The 26,486-nt window shown below is 37.8% G+C and overlaps 1 protein-coding gene across 1 annotated transcript; it reads left to right on the top strand.

Moving 5' to 3' along the window:
* The first annotated feature begins 15,315 nt into the window (after window positions 1-15,315).
* On the top strand, window positions 15,316-24,701 carry SPRY2 (sprouty RTK signaling antagonist 2). The gene is made up of 2 exons (XM_072410991.1): window positions 15,316-15,633; window positions 19,145-24,701. The coding sequence occupies exon 2, from the start codon at window positions 19,196-19,198 to the stop codon at window positions 20,144-20,146; it is 951 nt and encodes a 316-aa protein (XP_072267092.1). The 5' UTR covers window positions 15,316-15,633; window positions 19,145-19,195; the 3' UTR covers window positions 20,147-24,701.
* The last annotated feature ends 1,785 nt before the right edge of the window (window positions 24,702-26,486 follow it).

Here is a 26,486-nt window from a genome sequence, read left to right as displayed (position 1 = left end):
TATGCACTTGAATGGGAGCGGTTGGGACTTCAGTGAAAGCCACAGCAGAATCCTTGTCTGAAACAATCCTCAGCTCACTCTAGAAGCCACCACCTGTCCAACGTACAGAATAACTGTAAGGTCCTAAGATCGTCTGTCGTCCATCATCTGCGGATCCGCCAGGACGGTTGTTCGGACACACGCCACGCGCCAGATTCTCATCCGATATCGGCCCTGGGCCGATTATCGGACGAGAACCACTGGACATGTGCACGTAGCCTAAAGCACCTTGTCTGTCACAGCCAGCATATGGCTTCTACCACTCAACACAGACTGCCAGCTACCAATACCAAAGACAACCACCAGTTACAAGTAAGGAATTGTGTAACTCAATATCAGAGTTACAACTAGAAATGTAAACTAAGACCTGCATTTTTGCATTACTTTAGCCCTTCACAATGAGTGTCATGGTCAGCTGGTATACCTGCCATCTTAAGACGTTATAACAGCATGATAATATTTCAAATAAAAAAATGTCATCGGATGACAGCATATGACTCCAAATTTCATCATCTATGTGCACACCTAAATCTGTTTTGCTGCACTTTTTGCCTATACATTCTATGACAGGTCAATATTTAAAGATAAATCCTTCATTTTCTATAGATGTACAACTGTATATCAAAGATTATACTTCCAGTAGATTCAGCATTTCCCTTTCCAATGTATAGGAAGTCCCAAGTTCACCATTAAAAATATCTTCTATTGTTTTTATAGGCTATATACAGTAGGCCTGGGCCCAGAAAGTAGAGATCGTATAAATATATGATGCAGATCAGGTAGCCACTAATAAAGAAATAGCAGACATGAGCTAAAAGCTACTGATATTTACTAAAACATTGTTATTGGAAATTCTTTGTCATATTTACTGTTAATTTGCCACATTTGCAAGTTGTTTGAGGGCCTGTTTGCCTGAACAAACATGAAATACCCTAAATCTGTTATTTGTCGGTAGCATGCTCTTATAAATGCAGGACATATTATATTTATGTTGTATTTTATCAGTTTTTCCCCACTGCTGGCCATTTTATTTTCTCTCATCAAATGATATATATGCCAAGAGAACACAATGTGAAAAGCTCTCTTGCTGATACGTACTATCTTAAAAAGAAGGATTTATTCATCATTCGTATAAATCATTTTTTGAGCTCCAACACATTTATCACAAAGAAGTGCAATGTAATATTCTATATGGTGACACATAAACAAGCCTTGAGAAAAAAAAAAAAAACGCAAGCACACCATTTCCAGGTGCAATATCTGAAACAAGGTGTCATTTCTGATAAATGTCAGGTTTGCCAAGTGTTTGCTTTGGATACTACAGAGCTCTCAATACTTCCGTGAGTGATTTTCTAAATCACTAGATAGTGTACAATAACATAATTCAGGTGTGGAGATCTACTTCCCCATGCTACATGTGGATTCCCTGACAAATATGGAAAGATAAAGGATCAGAAATGATTACCATTTCTGATGCTGCATTTATATCAACTAGGGCAAAAATGTATAAATTTCGTCATTATACCCCAAGTATATAATGATCTCCAATGCTTGATGAACCAAGAACAATTTTTAGGAGTCTAGCACTGACCTGCAGCAAAGGAAGTGTAATTTATTGGTATGTATACCGATGAAAAATAGACACAATCTGCACAAATCTGGTCCTTTTTTTTTTGTTAACTGTAGCACATTTTTCATCCTGCATGAGCGCAATTTACTATTATGATACAATACTTTAATATTAAATAAACAGACTAATAGTTGAAATTTTGGTAGATGGGACAAGTATTATGTTAACTCTTTCACTTATCAGTGCTTTCACCTTTTTTTAACTCTTTAATGCTACACTGCTGGAAGGAATTGGTCTGAGGAATTGAGTAAAGCCTACCCCAAGACGCCCTTTCCTCATGGTGGCTCGTTAAAGCTTTTAAAAGTTTTATGCATTCAGTTAAGGTTATAGTATATTTTCTATGTAGGTAGGAGATTACAGCAAATATTGGTTTCTATTTCTAAAGGACCTTTAACCCACATAGGTTCTGTTTCCTGTCATACAAAGCAGTTTTCAAGTTATTTTGCTTTCCCAGAGACTTTCATTTCAGTAATTTACTGTATTCAGACAATGACTGTTGCTTGATTACATCAATATACTGTAATGACATTAATTCTACTATGATGTCCCCTCCCCACTACTACCACTTCCCTAAATAGGAGTGGCTAAGACTATAATTGCAAAAGTTTGTTTAAAGTAATAGGTTGTTATTTCTATTATCACCACCCAGCCACACATGTATTAGTGGAATTGTTTTCCTTTATAATCATGTTAAGCCGATCATAGATATTAGAGGACAGGTAAAGCTACTTGCAAGACCTGACCTACCCCTCAGGCTAGAATAACTTCAGAGCACAGCAAAGCACTCTACAAACTTGTAAGCTTGGCTTTGCCTGGGATGCAGATTGAAAACAATGGAGAGGAGGAGCAGAGAAGATGAAAGAATAAGCTACCTGTCCTGATTTATATGAAAGGAAAAAGGGATTGGTGTAGGTTTTCTGAAAGCTCAATAACTCTTCCTCCTATCAAATGACGCTGACTAAGGTCCTCAGAATTGAGATGGTCTTTGTTCTGCCTAAAATTCTCACATAAAGCAATAGCCCTGATGTCTATATGAGATACATATTAGTTATTTTGATGCATTGAAGATTAGGTAAAGGCTTTAAGCTTTCTAACCATACTCAATCTTCTCTCACATATATGAATATTAGAAATACTACAATGATGTCTGGAAAATACATCTTTGGATAAATTAATATGAGAGGTCAGTGACTACGGATGGATCTTCTAAAAACAAATCATACAAGATTAAAGGTCTGACCACACCTAATTGTTATCCAAAGCAAGGTTAAGGTCTGTAAGTAATATTCTTTGCAGCCATTAGATGTTGGTACTGCTGGTTCCTGTGGAATGCATTAGGAATGACCTGCAGGTAACTTCAGGTCACTAGATAAAAGTAGTCTGGTTAACTTAAACATTTTCTGTCTTCTTCCTCTTATTTTTATTAGTATATAGCTAAGCTTGGAACCATGTTTGCAGTTGACACAGTATGAACTAAACATCATATGAGTTTAGGATAAGAGTAAAGTCTTACAAAAGGGAGAACATTTCCCTACAGATAACTAGTGATCGTATGTACTTTACAACTGATATTGCACATATATAGTCCCACCTAATGATCCTGAGAAAAGGGTAATGTTTTATAATGAACAATAAAACAAACCTATATGCTGAAGGGATCACCAGCCAAAGTATATAGATAAAAACTTTAGCTCTTGTTTACAAATAGGCATTCATGCCCTATACATGCCATACCCGTCAATCCCAATACAGAAAGTTCTACTCACTCACATATACATTCTATAGTAGGAAAATACATTTAACAGACAGCAGCCAAGTGATAAAAAGTTACTGTCATTTGCAATTACAGATATATTCTACAACTTTCTAAATCTAAAATGTTATCTTGTATTAGTCTGGTAGTTAGAAATAAATTGTATGCAATTACGTGTGCTTTCTTTCAACAACTGAAGGACAGTGAAAATGAGTAGAAAATAAACTGTTGACTTCTGATTCATAACATTTTCATTGTCTACTTTTTCTTTCAACAAACAGAAATGCATTTATTATTTCATCTGCTGTCATATAAAGTAGAGATGTAATCTAACCACTGTTACTATATAATAAAAATGGCTACAAGCCTTACTGCAATCAAAACATTATCTGCAGACTTAAAGGTAATGCTTTTGTAACTGTATTTTTTGTAATCAGGAATTAAAAAGGTAATAATTTTAAATGTATCATTTTAATTTAAATTTATTAGTGAAAGTATACTTAAGCAGTGCATAAAATCAACAACTTTGTTCCTATTTAGAATGAATGGAATCACAGTGCAGTATTAAAGGTAACACGTGGTAACTTGCAGTATGCAACCTAAATATTACTCAATACCATTGCAGGAAGCAGCTATCTGGTCATCCCCTTCTCACAAGGGGGACCCCATGTTCCACAAGCCCTTTAGGAAAACCTCAACCTTTTCTTGGGTGACCAGATATGGTTCCTAAAAATGATCTCCTGGTGTGCAACAGGAAAGGTGATGAAGGGGCAAGCTTTACCTGGCCATCCAAGAAACATGCCTGAATAAGTGTTTGAATTATAAAAGGACACCACAATTTCACATTTTCAAAGACTAATTATCATTTTAAAGTGTGAAGAATCATGCGAGTGGGAGGGTTGTAAAAGGAGAAAAAGCAAGAGTGTGGTCTTCTCATGTTAAGGAACAAATCCGGGTTTTTAAAAATAGAGGTGAAGATTTGTTGTAATTTAATAACAAACCTACTTGGTAATCTAAAAAGTAAGGTATATTTACATCCCCATAAGTAAGTTTAGTTCAGTTATCCAGTATTGTAAATCCACATCAACACACTTATGTGTCTCTAAATTGTATCTTGGGTGACAACAATCATATGTCATTAATGCCACCCATTCCCAGCACTATTATTCTAACCTTGCTGATCCTAGCTCAAAGGCCTTGCAAGTGCTGAAGTACAATTTTACTAAATTTGTCCTGGCTGTATTCACCAAAAATTTTAAATATGTAAAATTCAGGTTAAACCCAAGGTAGGCCCAAGCCTCCTCCTTATTCCTGTGCAACAGTTCACTCCACTGGATATCTCTAATGTAAATTAGTGTCACTATAGCAAATTCTTGAGAATAGGAATTAGATACTTGTAAGGGTCCATGTATAAATAATAAATTTGACATTCCCTGAAACCTTCCCTGCTTAATAAATATAGACCACATAATGTACCATGAAGGCGTTCACAAAATATGAAGGATTTAAAAATAAACTGTATGCTGAATGTGCTTGTAAATAAAATGGTAGGAAATGTTGAAAGTTTTGGGGAATGTAGGAAATTACACATGTATAGAGGGTCTTAAAAATTTTTTTACTTTATTTTGAGCTATAGACCCCCCAATATATTTCAAAACTGGTCATGGTAGCAATGCCCTAACATTTTGCTTATGTGTCAGCTACTCTGTATTCCCAGTCTGTCACTGCAAAACCAATTTTAAGCTTTCAGGATCTGCTGTAGCCTTTGGCTGCTGACTGTCAAATCTGACATCATTGCTGTAACTCCAAAAAGGCAAAAAAAAAAAAAAAAATCACTGCATGCGATCCTTAATGACCTGTACTAGTTTTCTATATATTTATGTTTATATAGCTCAATTCTGAAACACACCAATACACAGTATATATTACTGTACCGTATGTTAACCAAAGTAAAATAAATAGGTAGAGGTGAGAAGGCTAGTTTGCACAAAGCTGTATTAAGGATATACTGCGGACTTTAACAGTAGTTAAATATTTATCTTCCTTGGAGTCGTCAGATGATGTACAGCATCCAGCAATGTGGTCGATCTGAACACATCCCATTATAAATCGATCTGTCTGAAAATATTGAATACCCTGATTGGTACCAACCAATTAGTAAATAAGTTGAAATCTTCAAGAGTGAATTTCAGGCATTTTATTTGGAACGCATTCCACGATGATATTGACAAGAAAATGAAAGAGTATCTTTGGATCCATGATCCTCTAATACTAACATTCCATTTTCTACCAAAAATATACAAAAAACCCCACTGACCCCAGTAGTAGACCCATAATATTGGGTATAAACTCTCTCACGTCTAATGCAAGTGAATTAGTAGACACCTACTTGAGGCCTTTGGTAGTCAAACTTCCCTCTTTTTTAAAAGATACCATCGAATTGCCTAAACTTACCAACACTCTAACCGTGCCACCTGACACCATCTTGGTGGCAATCAACAGAGACTCTTTACATTCCCCATGATAAGGGTTTGACAACAATTAATAAATGCCTTAATAGAGAAATACCCCAGGAACCATGTCATAACTCCATTATATCCTTGTTAAAATTCATCCTGGAAAAAAAAAAAAAAAAACATCTTCACTTTCGTTAATACCACCTACTTGCAAACCCAAAGAGTTGCAATGGGCACGAAATGTGCACCAACCTACTCAAACCTGTACTTAGGGGAATGGGAAGAATACTTTTCCACCATTCTCACCCGATTCCATTTCTTGATCTGCTTCTTCGCATTAACACGAGTAACAGCACCTCTACAACCCTGTACAGAAAGGCAACAACAGATAACACAATCTTGCATGCCACCAGTAATCATCCTCAACCCCTAAAAAGTAATATACCTTACGGTCAATCTTACGGTCAATACCCGGGACTCCGCAGAAACTGCTCCACTGACACAGAGTTTAAGAAACAAGCTAAAGATCTGCAGCTAAGGTTACTTGAAAAAGGATATTCAAGAAGACTAATGAAAAGATCCTTCAACAGAGCCTACATCAGACAAAGGGATACCTTACTTTCCCAAAGCAATGCTTCAGAACAAACCACTGATCCCCATATCACATGTATTAATAATAAATACAGTCAACAACATGAGGACATAAGGAAGATATGCCTCAAATACTTGCACATCCTTAGTACGGATGTACAACTACAAAAATGTATGACCAACAAACCTGCATTAGTTTATAGGAAACCTCCTATAAAGTACTACTGTGGGTTGTTGAGCCACCCATTTCCAGTTGGGCGACTCCATTAGCTGCCGAGTGAGGGAACAGAGGGATGAACGGAAACGGCTTCAACATAATTCTCAGCGCACGTAGACGCAACCCTAACTCACCCCCTCCTGTCCCTTTTAGGGCAAGGGAAATTCCCTCATCATTCTGCTTCACCTATATGGTGTCTTAACATCCATCTCTGCCTTATGCTGCTGTTTGGCCATTTTTTCCAACTATACAGGTAACACATTTTTCCAAGCTCACTTCTGGTTGAAAATTACCTTTTGCTTTTGGTCCCTTTCTATAGAACGGATACGTCTTATATACAGATGCTTTTTGCAGTACCTCTATTGGAATCTGCCTAGTTTTGTGAAGCGAATGCATATTGTAGAGGAAAAACACAGCTACCTAAGTAAGTCCCAGAATTTTTTGACATTTTTTCATGATACTTTGTATATAATTAGCATGTTACTATTAAACAATGTGATTGTACTATGATAACTATTCTAACAGAATGTGCTTGACAACATTCCATATGTATGTACTTTTACAGATGTATTAACTTATTATCATATATACACATATATACTTCGATCTTATCATTATAATGCATATTGATGTAAATACAATCTCATTACTATACTTTATATTGATGTGAACACACCTGCTACTACAGGAAAATAAGTATTCTAGTAAAATGTATTTGACTATACTATATATGTGTATATCTCCATAGATATATTCATTTATTATAGTACATACATGGTTTATTTTCTCTAATCTCATTATTTTAATGTTTATCTATATACATGTGTTTTATGTTTATTTACACACATTGTTTGACTTTTGATATGATCACTATGTAATTATGCACCGCAAAGAACTTATAAAAGGAAATCCTCGTTGATACTATATTATGCATCATTATACAGTTGCTTGAGAAGTCTCTGTATATCCCCTGAGGAAGCCTGAGGGCGAAAAGTGTCAGGATGGAGATAAAAACCCTAATTGTTGTTGTTGTTGTTGTTGTTATAGCTAGGTGGCTGTTGTATAGAAAATCAAATGGAATACTGCGTGGTTAACACAGGGTAACTAAACTATTTTCTGTTTTGTATGCTACTACTAGTTGCTATTACCATGACACATCTTTATTTTTTGTTTATTTTAGCCAAAAACCTCAGCCTTTCTATTTTATTTATATAGATGTACAGCTTCCCTCTTTCCATCTCATAGGAATAAAGCAGTCACTATTTCATGTATGCAGTGGTATGGACAACATATTCATCATTCAGCCATAGTTGAATTTCTATTAAAATATGGAAGTTGTTTTAAGACTTCCAGTGAGGCTGATATGGTAAGATATGCTACTAAAGCATAGGTTTGACTGTAGGGCAGATCCTGTGCTGTGCTTTTTGGATTTGATTTACTTGAAACATAAAAACTAGGCAAAAGGGATGCAAATAATACATGTGACAATTAGTTGGAATCTTCAACTAGGTGCAGCTACTACCCAAGGGTCAGGTCAGGAGGCAGAGACAGTAGTAACCAAAATCCAAGCTGAATTTCAACAAAGGGCAAAAGATCGAAAATAGATATTGAGAGTCATAACCAAGAGCAAAAGGTGAAAAGTTTGACAGATCATCAGATCCTAATATCTGAACATTAAAGAATAAATGGGCATGTTACCCCTTTTTACAGTGCCATGAGCCAAGTTTAATGTGATGCATGACCATCGTCATCAAGACCCGACACAGCATGTCTGCCATATTAAGGAAGTGGACAAGTGAAAAGAAGGGAGGCCCATGGCATGCTCAGTAGACAGGAAATTTTCTGATCAGTTCATATAGTCAACAGAACAAACCAGCAACTTTGATAACAAAAGTGATATTTGTTTAATTAGGAACTAAAGTCCTGCTATTCTTTTCCACTCCTCCATGGATGCGAAATCTACTAGTTTCCTCTCTGGCACCAACATCTTCTTCCAGGTTCGGCATCTTGATTAGCTGGCGGCATACTGAGCCTTTTTAGCTTTGTGCACATCTACCGTGGCTTGAACTCATATTTAGCAGCAGAACACAGAACCTACGGCAGGTTCAGTGTTCTGCTTCTAAATATATTGTTTACTTCTAGCCATTTGTGGTACAGGTTGAAAACACTGCAAACAAGCACCAAATTGTTTTAATACTCACTAACCTTTAGGTTCGAATGTTTTTTTCTAATTTCACTGCTGTTTTACACAGACTTTGATTTGTTTTTCCCATCTTTTATTCTGTTATGAACAGGAGATTCATAACAGCCACAAACCTCAAGCTAATTTCTCCACTTTGACCAGAACATAAATTTGATTCTCATTCATTTTTTTTTTTACAGTATATTACTGCCTGGTAACAAGTATGATTTTGCATACACATGCTGTGCATTCTTACTTCCAACCTCCGCCTACATTCATTTGAGTGTTGCGCACAAGTTGCTCCTAAAGGAGTTAGTTTTAAGCGAACTTAAACTCAACATTTTTACTTTGCATAAAAGGGAGGACAACCATTATATTAAAAAAAAAAAAAAAACTGTACACCCTATTTAAAATAAAGAAGGGTGCAGCACCACCCCCTTAAGCCTTGATCACCACAGGATGGCGCAGAGTTCCCCCAGGTTACCTATGTCATGTGTGCAGAAGGGGCATTTTTTCCCACCAAGAGGAAAGAGATGCCGATCTCAGGCATACACCGTGAGATCAGTCCCCCCCCCCCTTTTGTAGTGGGCTATGACACAATCGGGTGACGTAGGAAGAAGACAGGAGATGGTTGCAATTAAGAGGAATTCTATTCTATGACGCACAACCGGACCAAGGGAAGGTCCAGTGCTATCGATCTGCAGATTATTATTAATAAACAGGATTCATATAGCGCCAACATATTACGCAGGGCTGTACATTAAATAGGGATTGCAAATGACATTTTTTTAACCCTTTAAACTAACTTTAACCCTCTAAACAGTGTGAGCAACATACATGCCAAATAATAGTCAACCTTAATCAGTCCATCAATCTGCCATGTTGGCTTAGTGTCAGATTTGTGCCCAAGATGAGCGGTTGTACATTTATACAGCAATCATCAATTCACCATGGCATATTGATGAAGAAATACCTCTGCATGCTTATAGAGGAGGAGAGCACAGCAGCATGCCACTCACTTGTTCTTGCCCCTTCATAATGCTGGAGAGCAGTTTCATCTGTCACTAGAATCTTTTCACAAACAATTGTAATGGAAAACAATCTGACATCTGGTTTGGGCTTTGGATGATGGATCACACAGTTCTGATTATATAATATAAAAACTGCATCGTATTTCGAAATTTTATGCATCTTTTGCAGCATAGAAAAAAAAATTGTAAATATCACCCAATTGGTAAAACATGAAGGTCCTTGTTCAGAAAATTATAGGGCAATGATGTTGTCTCCTAATTAGGCTGTTGTGTTGTGTTGTCTCTATGTAACATGCTCTCCTGCTGAAAAGCACCCTTTAAACAAACATACAAAAATCTGTCCGTTGTTGTTAAGGTGAAGATACCTGACCTGAGAACTGCAATGCAGACATCACTTTAGGACATCTATGTAGGCAGGAAGTTACTGCAAAGAGACTGCAGTAGGTTGGCAGCAATGATATGGACAAAAATATGAAATATAATGCTTTAGCAAACAAAGTGCTATGTGAGTGTCTAGATCTAATATAATATAAAAGTAATAAAAAAATCACACAGTGTTTAGGATTAGATGAATATGTAGTCCTATATATAATTAAAGCTGGTTGTGATGAATTTTGTTGGAACAATTACAATAGGACCTGCAAACTCACTCTGCCTTGATAGTCCAGATTCCAATGATATCAAGTGAGGACAAAGATGTAGATTATTATAGCCAATATCATTGAACAAAAAAGAGCTATGTGCTATTTTCTGCCCTCCTGGGGTATTTTATGTTCTTCATCAGCCATTTATCTGATAGAAATAGGTACCCACCTTTTCATGGGATCAGGACATGGTCTCAAAGAAATCAACACCAATATTGTTTATTAGGAAATCAGAATTCACAAAACCCAGAAAAAAGGATTAAAAATTATATATTTTGAAGTAGCTGAATGATACATTGGTTTTCATTTAATGGCATTTGGACGAGACCAGCCAGTCAGAGGCTTGATTAGGGGCCTAGTCACACCCTGTAACACTTATGCCCCTGTGTGTATGCTCGTTTGTAGTGCATTATTATCAAATTTAAAGGCTTTTTTTCCTAATTTTACTTTCATTATGACCTGCAGAGCATTGCTGTGCATTAGTGTGTTGTAACATGCTGCAGGAAAAAAAACACAGCACAATGTAGTGCTTTGCTGAGCTGAACCTAGATAGGTCATTTGCATGGTTTCTGAATTGGACAATGGTGCCGGTGTAAATAAAAACCAGATATTACTTCGGTGCACAATACGGCAGATTTACCCAGGTGCCCTCTCCGACAATGGCCACAATACCCTTTTTGGAGGTTTGTTAAATATTGAAGCCTATAATTTTATAAGATGTCATATTCATATACATGACTGAACAAGTGAAGGGCAGAAGCCACGTTTATCCATCATACTTGGCAGAGTTGCTGCTATCTTTGGAGTTTAATGGAGAACTAAGCATGAGTTGTATTAGCATGGATTTCATATATGAACTTGTATATATCGTAATGTAATATAACACAACATTCACATCCATGAATTCTTACTAAACTGCAATATTTTTACCATGGTTCATTGACCATTTTTAGTAGCTGCATTGCAATGACAATGCCTGTACATACACACAGCTACATCCAGCCATGGAATTATACTGAGATCATGCAGCAATGCACCTTTGGTGAAGTTAAAACCTAAAAGCACAGAATGGAATGTCCTGTAACCGAATCATCCAATTTACACAGCTGAAGTTTATTTAGGGATCTTGTAACATTTTGGAGAAAGGTAAGGCTTGGCTCATTGCTCAGGAAACAGACCTGTCACATTAAAGCACACTATTCACATGTAAATATGCAAGCCACAACTTTCCTCCAGCACAGGAAGAGTTAGCAAACACTGAGGAAGTATCTATGGCAGCATTTCCGAAAGGGTGGCGGCCTGCAAAGTGATTTCTCCTTCCATGCTAATGGCTCTTGTTTAGCATTCCCCACATACCTGCTCAGGACAACAATGCTTGGCTCCCTCTAGTGGTGACAGACACAGCTCAGGCCTATTGGTGTGCAGCAGACTGGATATGCTGCATCCGGCTGCTGCGGCCTTTATTGACAGCTAGCAGTGTGGGGGAGGGGAAGGCATATTACACATGAGCACTCCATTCCCACTGCTGCTACTGCTGGGTGCCTTTGTGTACTCTGTGTATTATTCTATGCACACAAAGAGCAAACTGCTGTGATAGTTAGCAATACTGATTCATGCATAGCATTTTCAATTATGTTTACTATAAATGTAAAATATATATAATAAATACAGACATTTGATATATGTGTTAATATGCAATAAATACATGGCAGGGTTTTATATGTATTGCATTGATGCTGCAATGCAGGGCACATTCATTGGTGCGCTGGGCCATTTATTTTAACGGTACCCCATCTGCACCATACCAACACAATGCAATGCACGGGCATAAGCTATGCTTTAAAAAAATGCATGTGTGTGCGCCCCACGTGCCAATTCAAATAAAAAGGGCTGCCCTAACACCGAATGCCATGTAGTGCACAGCCATATTGTGACAAAGCCTAAAGAGGCAGTCTAGAAAATATACTGCAACAACTCTACAATATAAAATATTTATTCTGATGGAAGCGGAATGTACAGCTACAGCCGAAACAGAATGTAAATAGTGACAAGAATGAGTAAAAGCTGTCAGTTTTATTTCCATGTGTGATTGATTGGTGACATTTTACTTCATTTCATGCCCTGTAGATACAACAGGAAGTGAGAGGCATGAGGTAAATTCCCTCCTCATTGTTATAGGATAAAGTGTCCCCTTTGGAAGATTCCCCCCACTATTTTTATTCTGGAAATAACACAATGCTTTGCATGTTTTCTCTGCCGGTGGTCAGCAGCTGCAGCATAGCAAACATTATAAAAAGTATTGCAGGTCTTATGGGGCCTGGAGGCAGGAAGCTACCCTAGTAATAGCCCAAGCACCAACATTATAACCGGAGGCTATAATACAGGGAACTATAAAAGGAGAAGCACCATAACCTGGGACAATACAATACAGGGAACTATAAAGGAGAAGGAGTGAGATATAAAGGAAACACTATAACAGGATACTACAATGAGGAGGGAAATGTTCTTAGATACACTTCTGATCAACAGGTAAACTATATGGGGGAGACTTAAGGTTTTAACCCATCATCACTGCCCAAAACAAGACACACATACACACGCCATAAAGTGTTCTAACATATATTACAGTAACACACACCACAATGTAGTGTATGCATGTAATAAAGTACACTCTTGTTTAATAATTGCACCCCAATACACATCATACAGATAACCAATGTACAGTGTTAATGACAGGATTATATTTCATGCTTTAGAGTGCATCCCTAGGCTAATTACAAATAAGATGATTACATTGCCCACATCACTAAATACACGAAAATGTATTTTTCTAGCATGTGTATTGTGGCGTGTAGAGGGCCCATTCACACCTGTTCAGTGTGGTGCGTCATGGAAATGTGCACGTTAACACATCATACCAGGATGCCCAGATCTGAATGGGCCCTCCGATTCACAGATTGTGGAGTACTGACACCCCAGCAGAGTTATATAAAGTAATCCCCAGAGTTTTGCAGCTGGCTTTTAGAGTATATATTAAAAAATTTAGAGTGATCTGGAAACTCCGGTGCACTGACTGGGGAAATGTCAGTTGCAAAAATATGTTACACAAAACACGCAGTTTACTAGCACATTGGAAGATCATTAAATGTTTTATAACCAATATACCAATCTCCTATACAATCAATTTTTACTTGTGGGCCACTCTGACCTCCCACATCCTAAAAAACACACAGGTAGAATAATAGGCAAATACCTAATTTTGATGTTTGTGACATTGGACTAGGACTTTGGTCATCCTATAGACCCTTTTGTAGCCATGAACTACTAGATATTTTTTTAAAAAATGAAACCTCTATTTTAATAAATATTTGGGTATTCTTGAGCAGTACTTTATTGACAATGCCCATTCAACCAATACGTAGTAGGGATCGCTCCCTAAGAACTGTAATGACTGTAACAGGGAGGACTGTGTATGGGACAAAAAGACTATAAAAGGGTTTGAAAAGTAAGGTTATGTTCAGACCTGCGGGAAAATACCACAGCATTTACTGCTCCTGGATGCCTACTTCAGAGAACATCTTCTAGCACCAAACACCTGGCATTCATAAAATGTGTGTATAAGAGTTTCCACGAGCTGCAGCTGCATCTTGAATGCGCCAATAAGCGACCACAACCAACCCACCAATGTCAGTTGCTGCATGAGCTTACAGGGGAAAGAGCTTAAAAAGTAGTTTCTCTGTGCTGTATAAGTATTTGTGCAGACACCATGCATTTTACTTCCTCCTCCACACATGAATGTTGGTTGTCTGGCATACAGGTTCATTTGTTACCACTAGAACCCCAGGTGGGAGCAGGACAGGTGATCACTCTACTGGGGATGTTGGGATGAATAGGCCCCAAACGGCTGACCGACCGACAGGAGACTTTAGAAGGGTTCAAGTCAACGAAAGGAAGGAGGAGAAAGGAAGAAAAGAACCTAAAAATAAGTACCTACGTTTTTAAACTGTTTTAGACTTTGCCTGACTGCAGGCAGTTACCCCCACACATGGCTGCATGCCCAAGATGGGTTACCCCTGTACCTGGCTACATTTCTAAAACAGCTTAGCCCTGCATCTGGCTGCATGCCTGAGATGGGTTTCCCCTGTACCAGGCTGCATGCCTGAGATGGGTTACCCCTGTACCCGGCTGCCTGAGATGGGTTACCCCTGTACCTGGCTGCATCCCTGAGATGGGTTACCCCTGTACCTGGCTGCATGCCTGAGATGGGTTACCCCTGTACCTGGCTGCATCCCTGAGATGGGTTACCCCTGTACCTGGCTGCATGCCAGTTTTATGCAGCAAAGTGAAATTTAAGCAGTGTCCTTTCAGCTGCTGTTTGAATACAACTTGCAGTGTCCAAATCTGGTAAAAAATGAAAACACTATTTACTGCAGAAATTTGGGGGTATTTTCCTGCACAAGGAATTGGGGGTATTTTCCAGGCTTAAAAACCACAATAAAAGCCTATGCAGAGGTTTAGGAGCTTTATATTATTGTCTATGGAGGCGGCAGGTGCTGTCACATGGCAGTACATGGATAGACATTACAACAACTGATAGAGGGCTGTTCTCAGTGATTTTAGGCAGCAATACAGCTTGGAATAAACTAATACTGAGCATAGCCCTAACAGAGCTCCCCTCCCTTCCTCCTCCCCTCCTGCTCCTCACCCACCCACTCATGTAGCTGCATTCAGTCAGAGGCCATTGCCCTGTGAGATCCCTCCTGCAGCTCAGTGCTGGGAGTGTGAGTGAATGTAGCCGCACAGAGCCAATGAGCAGGGACCGGATGCGTTATATCCTCTGGGACAACAACTGCTCTGTTCCTCCTCACTTCCACATGACGCCATTTACTCTGCCATATCCCTGACCCGCACAGCAACATACAACGAGGCTCCCGTCACCCCTCTGCCGGACTCCGCTGCTGGAGAGAACTTTGCCAGCCACAGACCGGCTCGTATTGCAACTTGGATTGGTTTGGGTCGCCTCCGACTTTGTGTGAGCGATCCTGCAAAACTTTCCTGGAGTGAGGAGTTGTTGTGAAGCTGCAATTACGGTGAGTGTGGACCCAAAGCCCATCGGATGGCCTGGATTTATTATTAGCAGGGACTAAGGTTTAATCCGGTGCCTGCTGGAGGAATGGTGTGCACAATGCATGTAACAGGCCCTCCATTGGGGTCATGTAAGATCGCTGGCTTCTAGGAAAGGGAGCACAATTACTTGCATGTGTCTCTGCTGCAGGTTAGTAAGAAACATGCTTTATTCCTGGGACTAACACAGCATGCAGACACTGTGACACCCTGGTGATCCAGTGACACCCTGGTGATCCAGTGACACCCTGGTGATCCAGTGACCTCTGTAGACCCCTCAATCTGCTATTTACTTGTCAGGAGAGGACGTGCGGCTTGCCTTGGAAAACAATGTAACAAGTTGATCTGGTGTAGTTCTAAGCATTACAACTTGTTTATGGGGCTCATCAAGGCAGCCCACAAGTTTTCAGTTCACCTTTGTCTTGTAGTAAAGCACATTTGGAGGGGTTTCAGTAGAATTGGGGGCATGCAGTCACTTTTTGCAAGGGGTTTCTGTTTTTTTTTCTCTGCTGTGTGGTGATCAGCCTTCTGCTATCTTTACTCAAAGTTTCCACTCTGTGGTTTGCATTGAGTTCTATTTTGAATTTAGAAGAGGATATATCTTGTGGTGATTTTTTTTTTTTTTTGAGAGATATTAACTTACTTTTAGTCCTATGCTTTGACTAGAAGATTCGCTTGACTAGGCTAGACCTGGAAAGACGAGAACTTTTATATCACATTCAGGAGTTGTTCCTCAGTTTCTTTTGCCTCCAACTATAAATCAAACTTATTCCTATAGTTTTTAAAAAAGGATGCTCATTGTTCATTTTAGTTAAATGTTTCTTAAGCATTATATATCTTTTTCCTAGTTATAATTTTACAAATATCAAGGTTGTAACATTTTAAAGCTCCCTTTTATTTCCTGTTCTAAATTCCTTTTGCAGCTGTAGATGACATTTTTGTGTCGTTATAGTAAAGTTTTTATACGTTGCGATATACTTTGTTTTCTGTTGCACGTACAACACGTTGCTACTTCTCTGTCATGATGTGTACTGCTATATTTGTAGTCTATATTTTTAGATTTCTAGTTGGATAGTAAAAAGGTAATTACTAGCTTTGATTTCTTAGAAAGTAAAGGAACATCTTTAGTGTTTAGTATTTAATGTATACAACTTAGTGTAAAAACCATTCTGACTTTGAACAGAAAGTTTCGTAAGTTTGTTTGCTGCATGCATGTCTTGTGTATATGGAAGTGGCTTAACTCAAATCTTTAATAAAGGAGGGTTACAAAACCACTGAAATGCACTAAGGCAAGGATGCCAAGGCTTGCACCGAGTGCACATGTAAACATGCAGAAACGTACTTGTTACATATATGCTAAATAGAAGCACTGCAGGGACAACAAAGATTTTTATGTAAACAGCAAAATTATTTGCAGGTGAGATCAGTTTTAGACCAGGTTACCATAACTAGATAATACAGACACTTTTTTAACTTTGTTTTCTCCTATAGAACTGCACAATGGCTACTAGACTTTACTAACCAACTTATTTATAACCTGTCTAATAACTATGCTTTACTTTATATTTGGATGAAGTGTAAAAGAAAATACTAGCACACATGTCAAACATACATGTGTCCATATCACCATTTGTAAACTATAGAATGCATTGACCAATTAGGAAATGCACATTTACCTTTTGCTTCACATAGGCCCTGGATAGTGTTTGCACAGCAATGATCTCAATCCCTTCATTGTCAATTTAACAGAGAATGTGCTGTGTACAGGATGGCTGCTCAGTAGACAGCCTGGATCTATAGATCACTGCAATTAAAAGGGCTCTTCATCCAGAAAAATGTAATGGGTAAAAGCATCCTGTTTGCGAGACGTGCAGTAAATTCCATGAGTAATGTGCATTAGTCAATACATCCTCATCTGGTTTAGTGAAGAGGTCATTTAGCCCATGTATTAAAACTATGAAAGCTTAAAAAAGAAAAAAAAAACTTTGGGTTGTAATTTATTTTTTGATAAGCAAATATTGTTCTGGCCATTGTCGCTCACATTGTGGTGACCTGAGAGTCAGATTATGGCAGCTGGTTTCCTGTTACATGAATACAATTGAAGAGGAACCTGGTTTTCATACACCTGTTGAGACATGTTCACATAAGAGAGGAAGGTATATGCTTCCTTTGTTATGGTGGATGCCATTTGTGTAGTATTTAGAGGCAGTGTGCATATTGTTTGATTGCTGCCCTGCTGGTACTTGGCTACACAGTGACGTTTTGTAATCAATGTAGGTGAACCCTGGCATTCCTTCTCAATATTCATGAGCGTCATGTGCAGTAAGATTTGTTCCTTGAAAGTCGGAAATTTTCATGCATGCTTGTGGTAAATTTGTTCATTCTTTCTACTGCACGTCAGTCAAGTCAGAAGAAATGGTCGTGGTGGATAGTTTGTGGTCAAGCTGATGAGAAGTTGCTTATGTATTGGTATAGGTCAAGCTTGGCTCAAGATTAAGCTGGGATCATTCATTTTCATCCTAAGTGAAGGAAACAGTTGAAGAATAGAGATTTTCCCAGAAGTGCTTCATTGACAAAACTTTGTATCAGTCACAAAATAGTCATCTGCATGATTGCTGCTGGCAATGCTCTGATTATCAAACTAAAGTCAAATTGACTGGTCTTGATGCAGGCTAATCAATGTGTATAATTATATACCTCATTTCCAGTATTTGTATTTTTATTAGAGGTAAATTAGTATTTTATCATCCAGCATTTCCAGTTTACAGTGCACTGCTAAATAAAAGAAATTGTTGTATTTTCTTTCTCTTTGAGCTTTATGATGTGCAAGGAATTCTCACGTGATCCCCTCCCCCATCTCCTGCAAACTCTTAAAGGATTCTTTTTATTGCCGCTTACAGGAAATATTTGAGAACAGGATGTATTAGTTTTAATGCTGATGACTTAAAACAAATCCCAGCTGAATAGATCACCTAATAATTTATGGCCCTGCCCAGGTTCTGAAGGGGCTTTAAATCCTAAAGGCTGTGCTCATTCCCTGACTTCTAAAAATGACAAGTTGACACCTAGATTTCAAAGTTCTTTGTTTTTAGCCTTGTTTTTTTTTTTTAAGGTACAGCTACACAACATGTAATTATGGAAATAAATTTACATTTGTTTTTTTTCTAATGATAAAGTTTAGGTCTTCAAAACTTAATACTGTTCTACTGGATTCGGTTTCTGCTAAACCTGCAACTATTAGAAGGATGAGGTGGATTGGGATTTCTCATGAATCTTGAGGGCAAATCTGAATTCTGATGTCCCTACGGTTTAATATAATTAGAGCCATTTTTTTATAGTAGAAAACTGCTTTCGGATATTTTGAGACAGTATATACTACTCATTGAATTGACTGAATTATGTATCTAAGGTTTTAGTCACATTAGATTATTGTACACATTATTAAAATGAATGACTTATTTCTGCTTCTCTCAACAGAAATTCAGATGTGTTCTCGGCATACTGGAGTGAAAACTCTTCAGAGTACTGATGGAGACAAGAATACAAAATGGCAATGGTACCCAACCTTTACTCCAGGCTCCGCGTGACAATGGGAGGTTACATGGTGGCACTGACCCAAGGGATATACTAGCACAGCAAGTTCGTGTGTTATCATTGGAACAGATCAGAGCCATTCGCAACAGCAATGAATACACAGAAGGGCCTACAGTGGCTCCCCGGCCTTGGATTAAGACTGCTTCTTGTCAAACTACCCAGCACAAAAATGAACGAGTGCACACAGTGACAGATCAGAGGCAATTAAGCAGAAATCCTCTTCCTCCAATGCACTCTTCATCTCGGACATCTTTTTCACGATCCATCAGCACCACAAGTTCAGGATCCCGGAGTAGTACAAGGACAAGCACAAGTAGCAATTTGTCGGAGCAGAGACTTTTAGGGCCATCCTACCCATCCTCTGGGCTGGGTGCTGACCGCATCATTCAGGTGCAACCGAAGGCTGATCTAAAACCAGAGCTGTTAAAGCCCTCCAGCAAAGAAGACTTGGACTTACATGCATACAGGTGTGAGAGCTGTGGCAAATGTAAGTGCCAAGATTGCACTTATCCAAGGACTCTTCCCTCTTGCTGGGTTTGTGACAAGCAGTGCCTTTGCTCAGCACAGGAGGTTGTGGACTATGGAACTTGCATTTGCTGTGCTAAGTGCCTGTTCTATCATTGCTCAAATGATGATGAGGACAATTGTGCTGATAACCCCTGCTCCTGCACTCAGGCACATTGCTGTGCTCGTTGGTCTGTCATTGGTGTTATGTCCATGTTCTTGCCTTGCTTATGGTGTTATCTTCCAGCCAAGGGTTGCCTTAAATTGTGCCAGGGCTGTTATGACCGTGCAAAAAGACCCGGATGCCGATGCAAAAGGTCAAATACAGTATGTTGCAAAGTGCCACAGTTGCAACCCAGAAACTCTGAGAAGCCAACATAGCAGATGGAGTAAAACAGCAGAAACAATGGACTTAAACACTCATATGCAATCATAAAAAATGGTCATCTTGGCACACATTGGTAGATAGCTGTGTTTCCTGTTTGCAGTGAAATGCTTTTTATGTGCTATCTTAACAGATAGGCTTGTTAGAGAACCTTTAATCAAGCTCAGCCTAGGACACAGTGTTCTGTGAAACACTTTGTATAAGCTAAAGCAACACAGACACTCCTACATAACTGTGCATTGTTTGTGAATAATACTTTTGTAAATTAGCAAATGATTTTTTTTTCTGCCAGAGATAATGTGCTATATTTTTGTACATATTATTTACAACTGTGAAATATAGTGCCACAAGAATTGGCACAATCACAAAAGTTACTAATATACATTCAGTGGAATGTGAATCTATCCATACAGTTAGATTGTGCTTCACCTTATTGAACCTTAATATTTCTACTTTTTGGACTTTCTATATATTGTACAGCTATGTTAAGAGTCAACCTTTATTTTCTAATTTTTCAACATATTGTTTAGTGTAAAGTATATTTATTTGAAGTTTTATTATTTTATAAAAGAGAAATATTTATTTAAGAGGAATTTTACAAATGTCCCCCCTTTCTATGAAGTCACTTTCTGGAATTGGGGAGGACTATGCATATGTTCACAACAAAATAGAAAATATATTAACGTTTGAAATTAAAACTTTGCAAGTGCTTTATTTTAAATTATTATTCTGTATGCTGCTATCTTATATGATCATGTGTGGCTGCTGTGACCCATTTGTTAATTGCCTTAACACAAACCTGTCTTTGTCCCATGCAAGGAGGAGCACAACTTGCCTTCATGACTCCCCAGCAGTATATATTTCTTTATTACCCCACCCCTCTGATACTTCTGGGTGTGCAAAAGCATGTGGCATAGTAATAAGTTAGCAATAGATGAATGAAAGATGAGTATGTGCTGCTAAAAAGGGGATTAAGGAAAGTATGATGATGCCTTGTCCTTCATGTGGCAGCCACACAATGGGCACAAATTGTCATATCAAAGCTGATGCCAGTAGTTTCCAGGGATGAAGCACTAGTGTTTACTACATATACCTATGAGGTGGGAAATGTCTAAAGCATTGTTAATAACATCAATATTAATTGCAGCCATCATTTATCAATAATAATTGGAGCCATCATTCCTACAATGGTTTGAGCAAAAATCTTAATTCTGGTTACTACTTTTTGCTACACATTTGTTTTATTGAATACTTTTCTGAATAAAAATCTGTCAGGAAGTAACATGCAAGCTGGCATTTCTTAGTTTTGAAAGTCTGGGCAATTGGGCATGAGTCATTGGCCTTGGAGCAAGCAACTGTATAATTTGGGGGTCACCTGATGTGCACATTTATATTTGTCTGCAATTAAAAAGAATGGTAAATCCTTTCAGGGCAAGATTTTAATCCATTATACGATTTTACGGCGTTCTTGATGTTATAAGTTTTATTCTTTTCTTAACCTGGTGTTAACCAGGTTAGGAAAAGAAGTTTTTTGGGGGGGTTCACAGTATTGTTCCTTACAACATATTAAATGCAGAATATAGTGCAATTATGTCCAGTGTTGGTTATAGAGGAGAAAAAGCTCTCATTCCATCCCTTTTTACACAGATTTTATTTAAATAAAAAATGTATGGTTCAGTAAAAATAGAACTATACCAATGTACACTATGTAAGGCCTCATCCACTCAAGTGCCAAAAGTATTTTGCAAAGACCAATTATATATTTGCATCTATGTATACAAAGGTTAATGACTTGGTGGCATCCCATGCTAAGGCAGGTTTGATATATTCAATCTATATGTCATAAAGCAATAAAATAATCATTTTAAGCTTGTTGCCTTAAGGTCAGTTTAGGATTTCTAATTGATTTCCTTTTGAGCACAGCTATAGCTAGATCTGGTTATTGAGCTTTGAAATATTCAGCACTCAAAATCTGCATAAAGTTTGATGGCAAGTTTAGAATAGCTCTTTTTACAGTTTCATTATGCATGGATTTAAATGTATGGCTCCTATGTTTTAGTGTACATATATTGGGCGTACATTTTCTATTATGGACATTTTAGCCTAGCTCATCTAGGTAGGCTTTTCAAGCTTCTTCTTACGTTTATTTTTTTGTTTTTTTACAAAGAACATTCAACGAATTAGATGGGTGAATCAAGGGCACAAAATCAATGTCAGCATTATTTTGGATTGTCACGTTTTTAATACTGGCTGTAACCCTATTGGGATGAGATCCTACTATCCTAGGTATGCTAATGCAAATAATTAGGGATGCTGTATTCTCTAAGAAAGCACATACAATTTTCACACTGTTAATGTGTTCTTATTGTGTATGTCATGCTTTTAGAGATTTACCATAGTTTCTGGCAGAAAGTGAGGGCAGATCTTCCTAATGAGAATATAAATAATAAAAATCAATGCAGGAGTTCTAACTCATGCTATATTCAAAACAAAAATAAACTGACTGAATTTTGGTTTAAAAAAACAAAGCATCCTTTTTTTTTTATTTCCCAGTTGCCTAGCTGTCATGCAACTCTCGTAGTATCTATACTTTTAGTATTAAAAAAAAAAAATGTATATATACACACACGTTTGATAATTGGAGGTTCTGAAATATAAACAGGGTCTGTGGGAATGTAGATTTATGTGAACTCCGATTCCGTAAAACTCCCACGAAATATTAAAGAAACGATAAGAAAAGTTATTTGACAGGTCCACTTTATTTCACTTAAAAGTAAATACATGATATAGCCAATGGCGGGCTTTTTGTATTTGTCTGGAGTCCACTTAGAACATATTTATGACAAGATAGCACAGTATTCATTGCTATATACACATTTGTGTTTTATTTTTATTTATTTTTTTGCTTTTATTGAAATGGTAAACCACTTGAGCTGCTAGCAAAGAGAATAGCCAACCTCTGCAAATGACACACAGGAATGCGGTGAAGCCATCTGAGTCAAAGTGTTGATGTGCCTCACTTGAAACAAATAGACTGCTTTCAGGATATATCTGTTCTGGAAGGTTACCTTCTACTGAGGTCAAAATCTTGCCACTGCCAAGTTTCCCACTAGAAGTCTAGGAAATTATTTACCTGGCTTATTAACAAACCATCGTTTCCTGTTCTGAACATTTGTCTCAAGTCTTAAAGCAGACATACAAAATAGGTCAAGAAGTATAGTAGCACACTCCTAAATCTCTGAACATACTACGGGTCACATATTACACCTATCCAGGATTCCAGCCAGGAAAAACAAAATAAGATCAATAAATTTTAAAACTTTCAGGAAGAATTTTTTTTTTTTAGGCCTCCAAGTATATAGCACGGTAGACTTTTAAATAGAGTTGTGCAGTGTTGAAATGCTTCCCATCTGATGTTTATTTTGCTTCTTTAATAAAGACAAATGTGCAGTATAGAATGTCATAGTAACCAGATTACTTTTACAATGTGTACTATTAGTGCTGCTTTATTTAATGAACAAGGTTATATTTAGATGTTTATGATCTAATAAACCAAAAGGAACTTGCATAGCTGCTGTTTGATATGATTTTCCGAACTCAAAACATAAATTTACGATCACCATTTATTAAAAGTGATTGTTTTAGCCATAGTCCTAGCCCAAGCCTAGTGGACCGAGTCTGCCCCTGGCTGGTTATATATGTGGGATACTCCCAACCATGATATCTTTTTGTTATTTTTCGGGTGTTTTACCTATCTTTGCACATTAGCGTCTTCTGTTACTCATCAGTTTAACTAACTAGCGCAAATAGGCGGAGCCACTTATGACCACAATAGGTAAGCAGACCCCGGTACACAACCAATGACTCACCATGTTGTGCCCAACAATTGCAATCCCCAATCTTACCTAACTGATTGTACTCGGAAAATTAGTTAAACCTATTAAACCTGCAGTGGATGTTCAACATTAAATACTTTTGTTCCCCGTAGCAGGCTTTTACTGCAGAGGGAAAGTTGGTTTTCTTCATATTAAACTTGAACCCTGGAGTTCTGCATATGTAGGTGGCAAACCCAGGTGTCACATACTGTATTCATCATCTACAACAAAAAGAAGTTCTGAACCCAGAAATCAGCCAAAAACCTCATGGTGTCCGTTTTCCTGGGACAAAGATGGTATTCTGTTGGTGGACTACCTACCTCAGAGCTCTAGTATCACCGGGACAGTATTATGCTAACCTCCTGGACCAGCTGAAGGAGGCAATTAAGACAAAACACCGTGAAAAGTTGACCAAAGGGATCCTTTTTTTTTTTTGCAGAACAATGCACCTGCGCACATGTCCAGCGTTGTGGCTACCAAATTGAACACCCTGGGTTAATGTATGACCTATCGTTTTGTGTCAGGATGTGGGAACAAAGGAAAAAAAAAATAAACCGTTTCTTACCAGATCCCAACAATCAAATTAGATTTTATCAACTGCAATACAGCAGTATATGTATATTATGATTTGTTAGCATTTATGAAGTAAAAACAATAAAGACTTACTGATCTTCTAGTTTACGGTACAGAAAATACATGTTTTTCCATCAAGGTTACACATCCTAGAATTCTTTTTTTTTTTTTTTAGAAAATTGTGAGCGGTCTGAAACTGCAATTCACACACAAGCTATTCATTCTCCATATAAATGAACCCACACGGACAAGCCCGTGTAATAGTTGACAAATTTATATCTTGATTAAAATTTTATGTGAACTATAGAGAGATCATAAACAAGAGACCCTGAGTGGAACTTGATTGATATTTCTACCTTCCATCTTCCAGAGTATAATACACATGACCTTTCAGCTCCACATGTTGTTTTACTGAAGTGGTGTTTGCCCTATCAGAAAACTGACAGCTATGTAGTTCAAGGAGAAATATGTCCAGATGTTAGAGGAAATGCAGCACTATATAATTAGAAAGAGCTTCAAGCTGATCAGCTGAAGTAGAGTAAAAATCAAGATGTTTTTAACATTAAACATTCCAACTAGAACTTACTTCTAATTTTTAGAAGTTTGTTTAAAGGAGCAGTATAGAGAGGAAAGATAAATCCCAGGATAACTCCCTAGTATTTCAAGTTTTCATTCAGACCTTAGCACACTAGTTCAGCCCAGCCCTTTTTGTTGGTAATCTTTGATTTGATATTTTTTGTTTTTAATGCAGGAAAGCCATTTTCAAAGATGCCAGCTGCAAAGACCCCATTGTCCATCACATCACACACCAAAATGTAAATACTAAGAATTTCCCAGAGAAAGCATTTAGATACAGAACGCCCAAGAATTCCAGTCCTAAAGCACCACGCTGACCTTGATTTTCATGTAAACAAAATTAAATAGTAATTTTCTTAATCGTTAGAAAAGTAATAAAAACGTATGGTTTACATAACAATCCAAAATATTTAGCTATTGTGAAACGCGTGATAGCCGTAAGGGTTAAACCCCTTTTGCAATAGATGTGTGTTAACCTTTTGGTACGTTAATTGGGTAATAAGTAATTTCTTTGGATCCTAGTAAACCGATCGAAAAAGTTACATTTTATAAACTATGTTATAAATGATTTTCCAAAAGTCTGTTTTTTAAAAAAAATAAAATAAGAAATAAAGGTTTAGGGTTATATATATATGCAGGTTTTATATATTATCTGAGATTTAAAAAGTTATTTTTCTAAAGGTTGAACCTGATGGACATGTGCCCCCCGCCCCCTCCCCAATCTGACTAAACACTATGTATTACTATGTATAACTATGTATTACTGCATTAGTTACATAATACATATTACAAGTAAAATTGCACTCAAAATGTAAATATTTGCTTCAGTATAGGTAACAACTAGAAATGGTATTGTACCCAAGCAGTACCTTGAAAGTTTTGCATGTCATTTTTAGCTGAAAATACTTCCTGGTAAGTGGGAATGCCTGGGCACTACGGGGTCTACAGCCCTAAAGCTGTATATCTTCAATGTGATATATTAATCACTGCCTTCTAGTTCCAAGAGACGGGATGATATCACAATTGTGCTGCTGCTCATGGTCGCTCTAGCTGGCTCTAAAATAAGGTTAAAGCCTGCCTCTACACAGGCATACTGTGCAGAACAAGGCATGTTAAGGGCAAGAACCTGGGCCAGAATTATGTCCACAGCCCTTACAGAATGAGGTAGAGCTACCCTGTATGTTACTCTATTCTTCTGACAATGGGAAATGGACCAATGCATTTTGGCACAAGCTTAGCAGAGGGCTGATGAAGGGTAACAATGGCACATACAAGCAAACTGAGGGTATGGCTTCAGGAGGGTCTGACTGGT

Source organism: Pyxicephalus adspersus, chromosome 1 (assembly GCF_032062135.1).
Source record: "Pyxicephalus adspersus chromosome 1, UCB_Pads_2.0, whole genome shotgun sequence".
Taxonomy (NCBI): Eukaryota; Metazoa; Chordata; class Amphibia; order Anura; family Pyxicephalidae; genus Pyxicephalus; species Pyxicephalus adspersus.
This window is presented reverse-complemented; position numbering and strand designations above follow the sequence as displayed.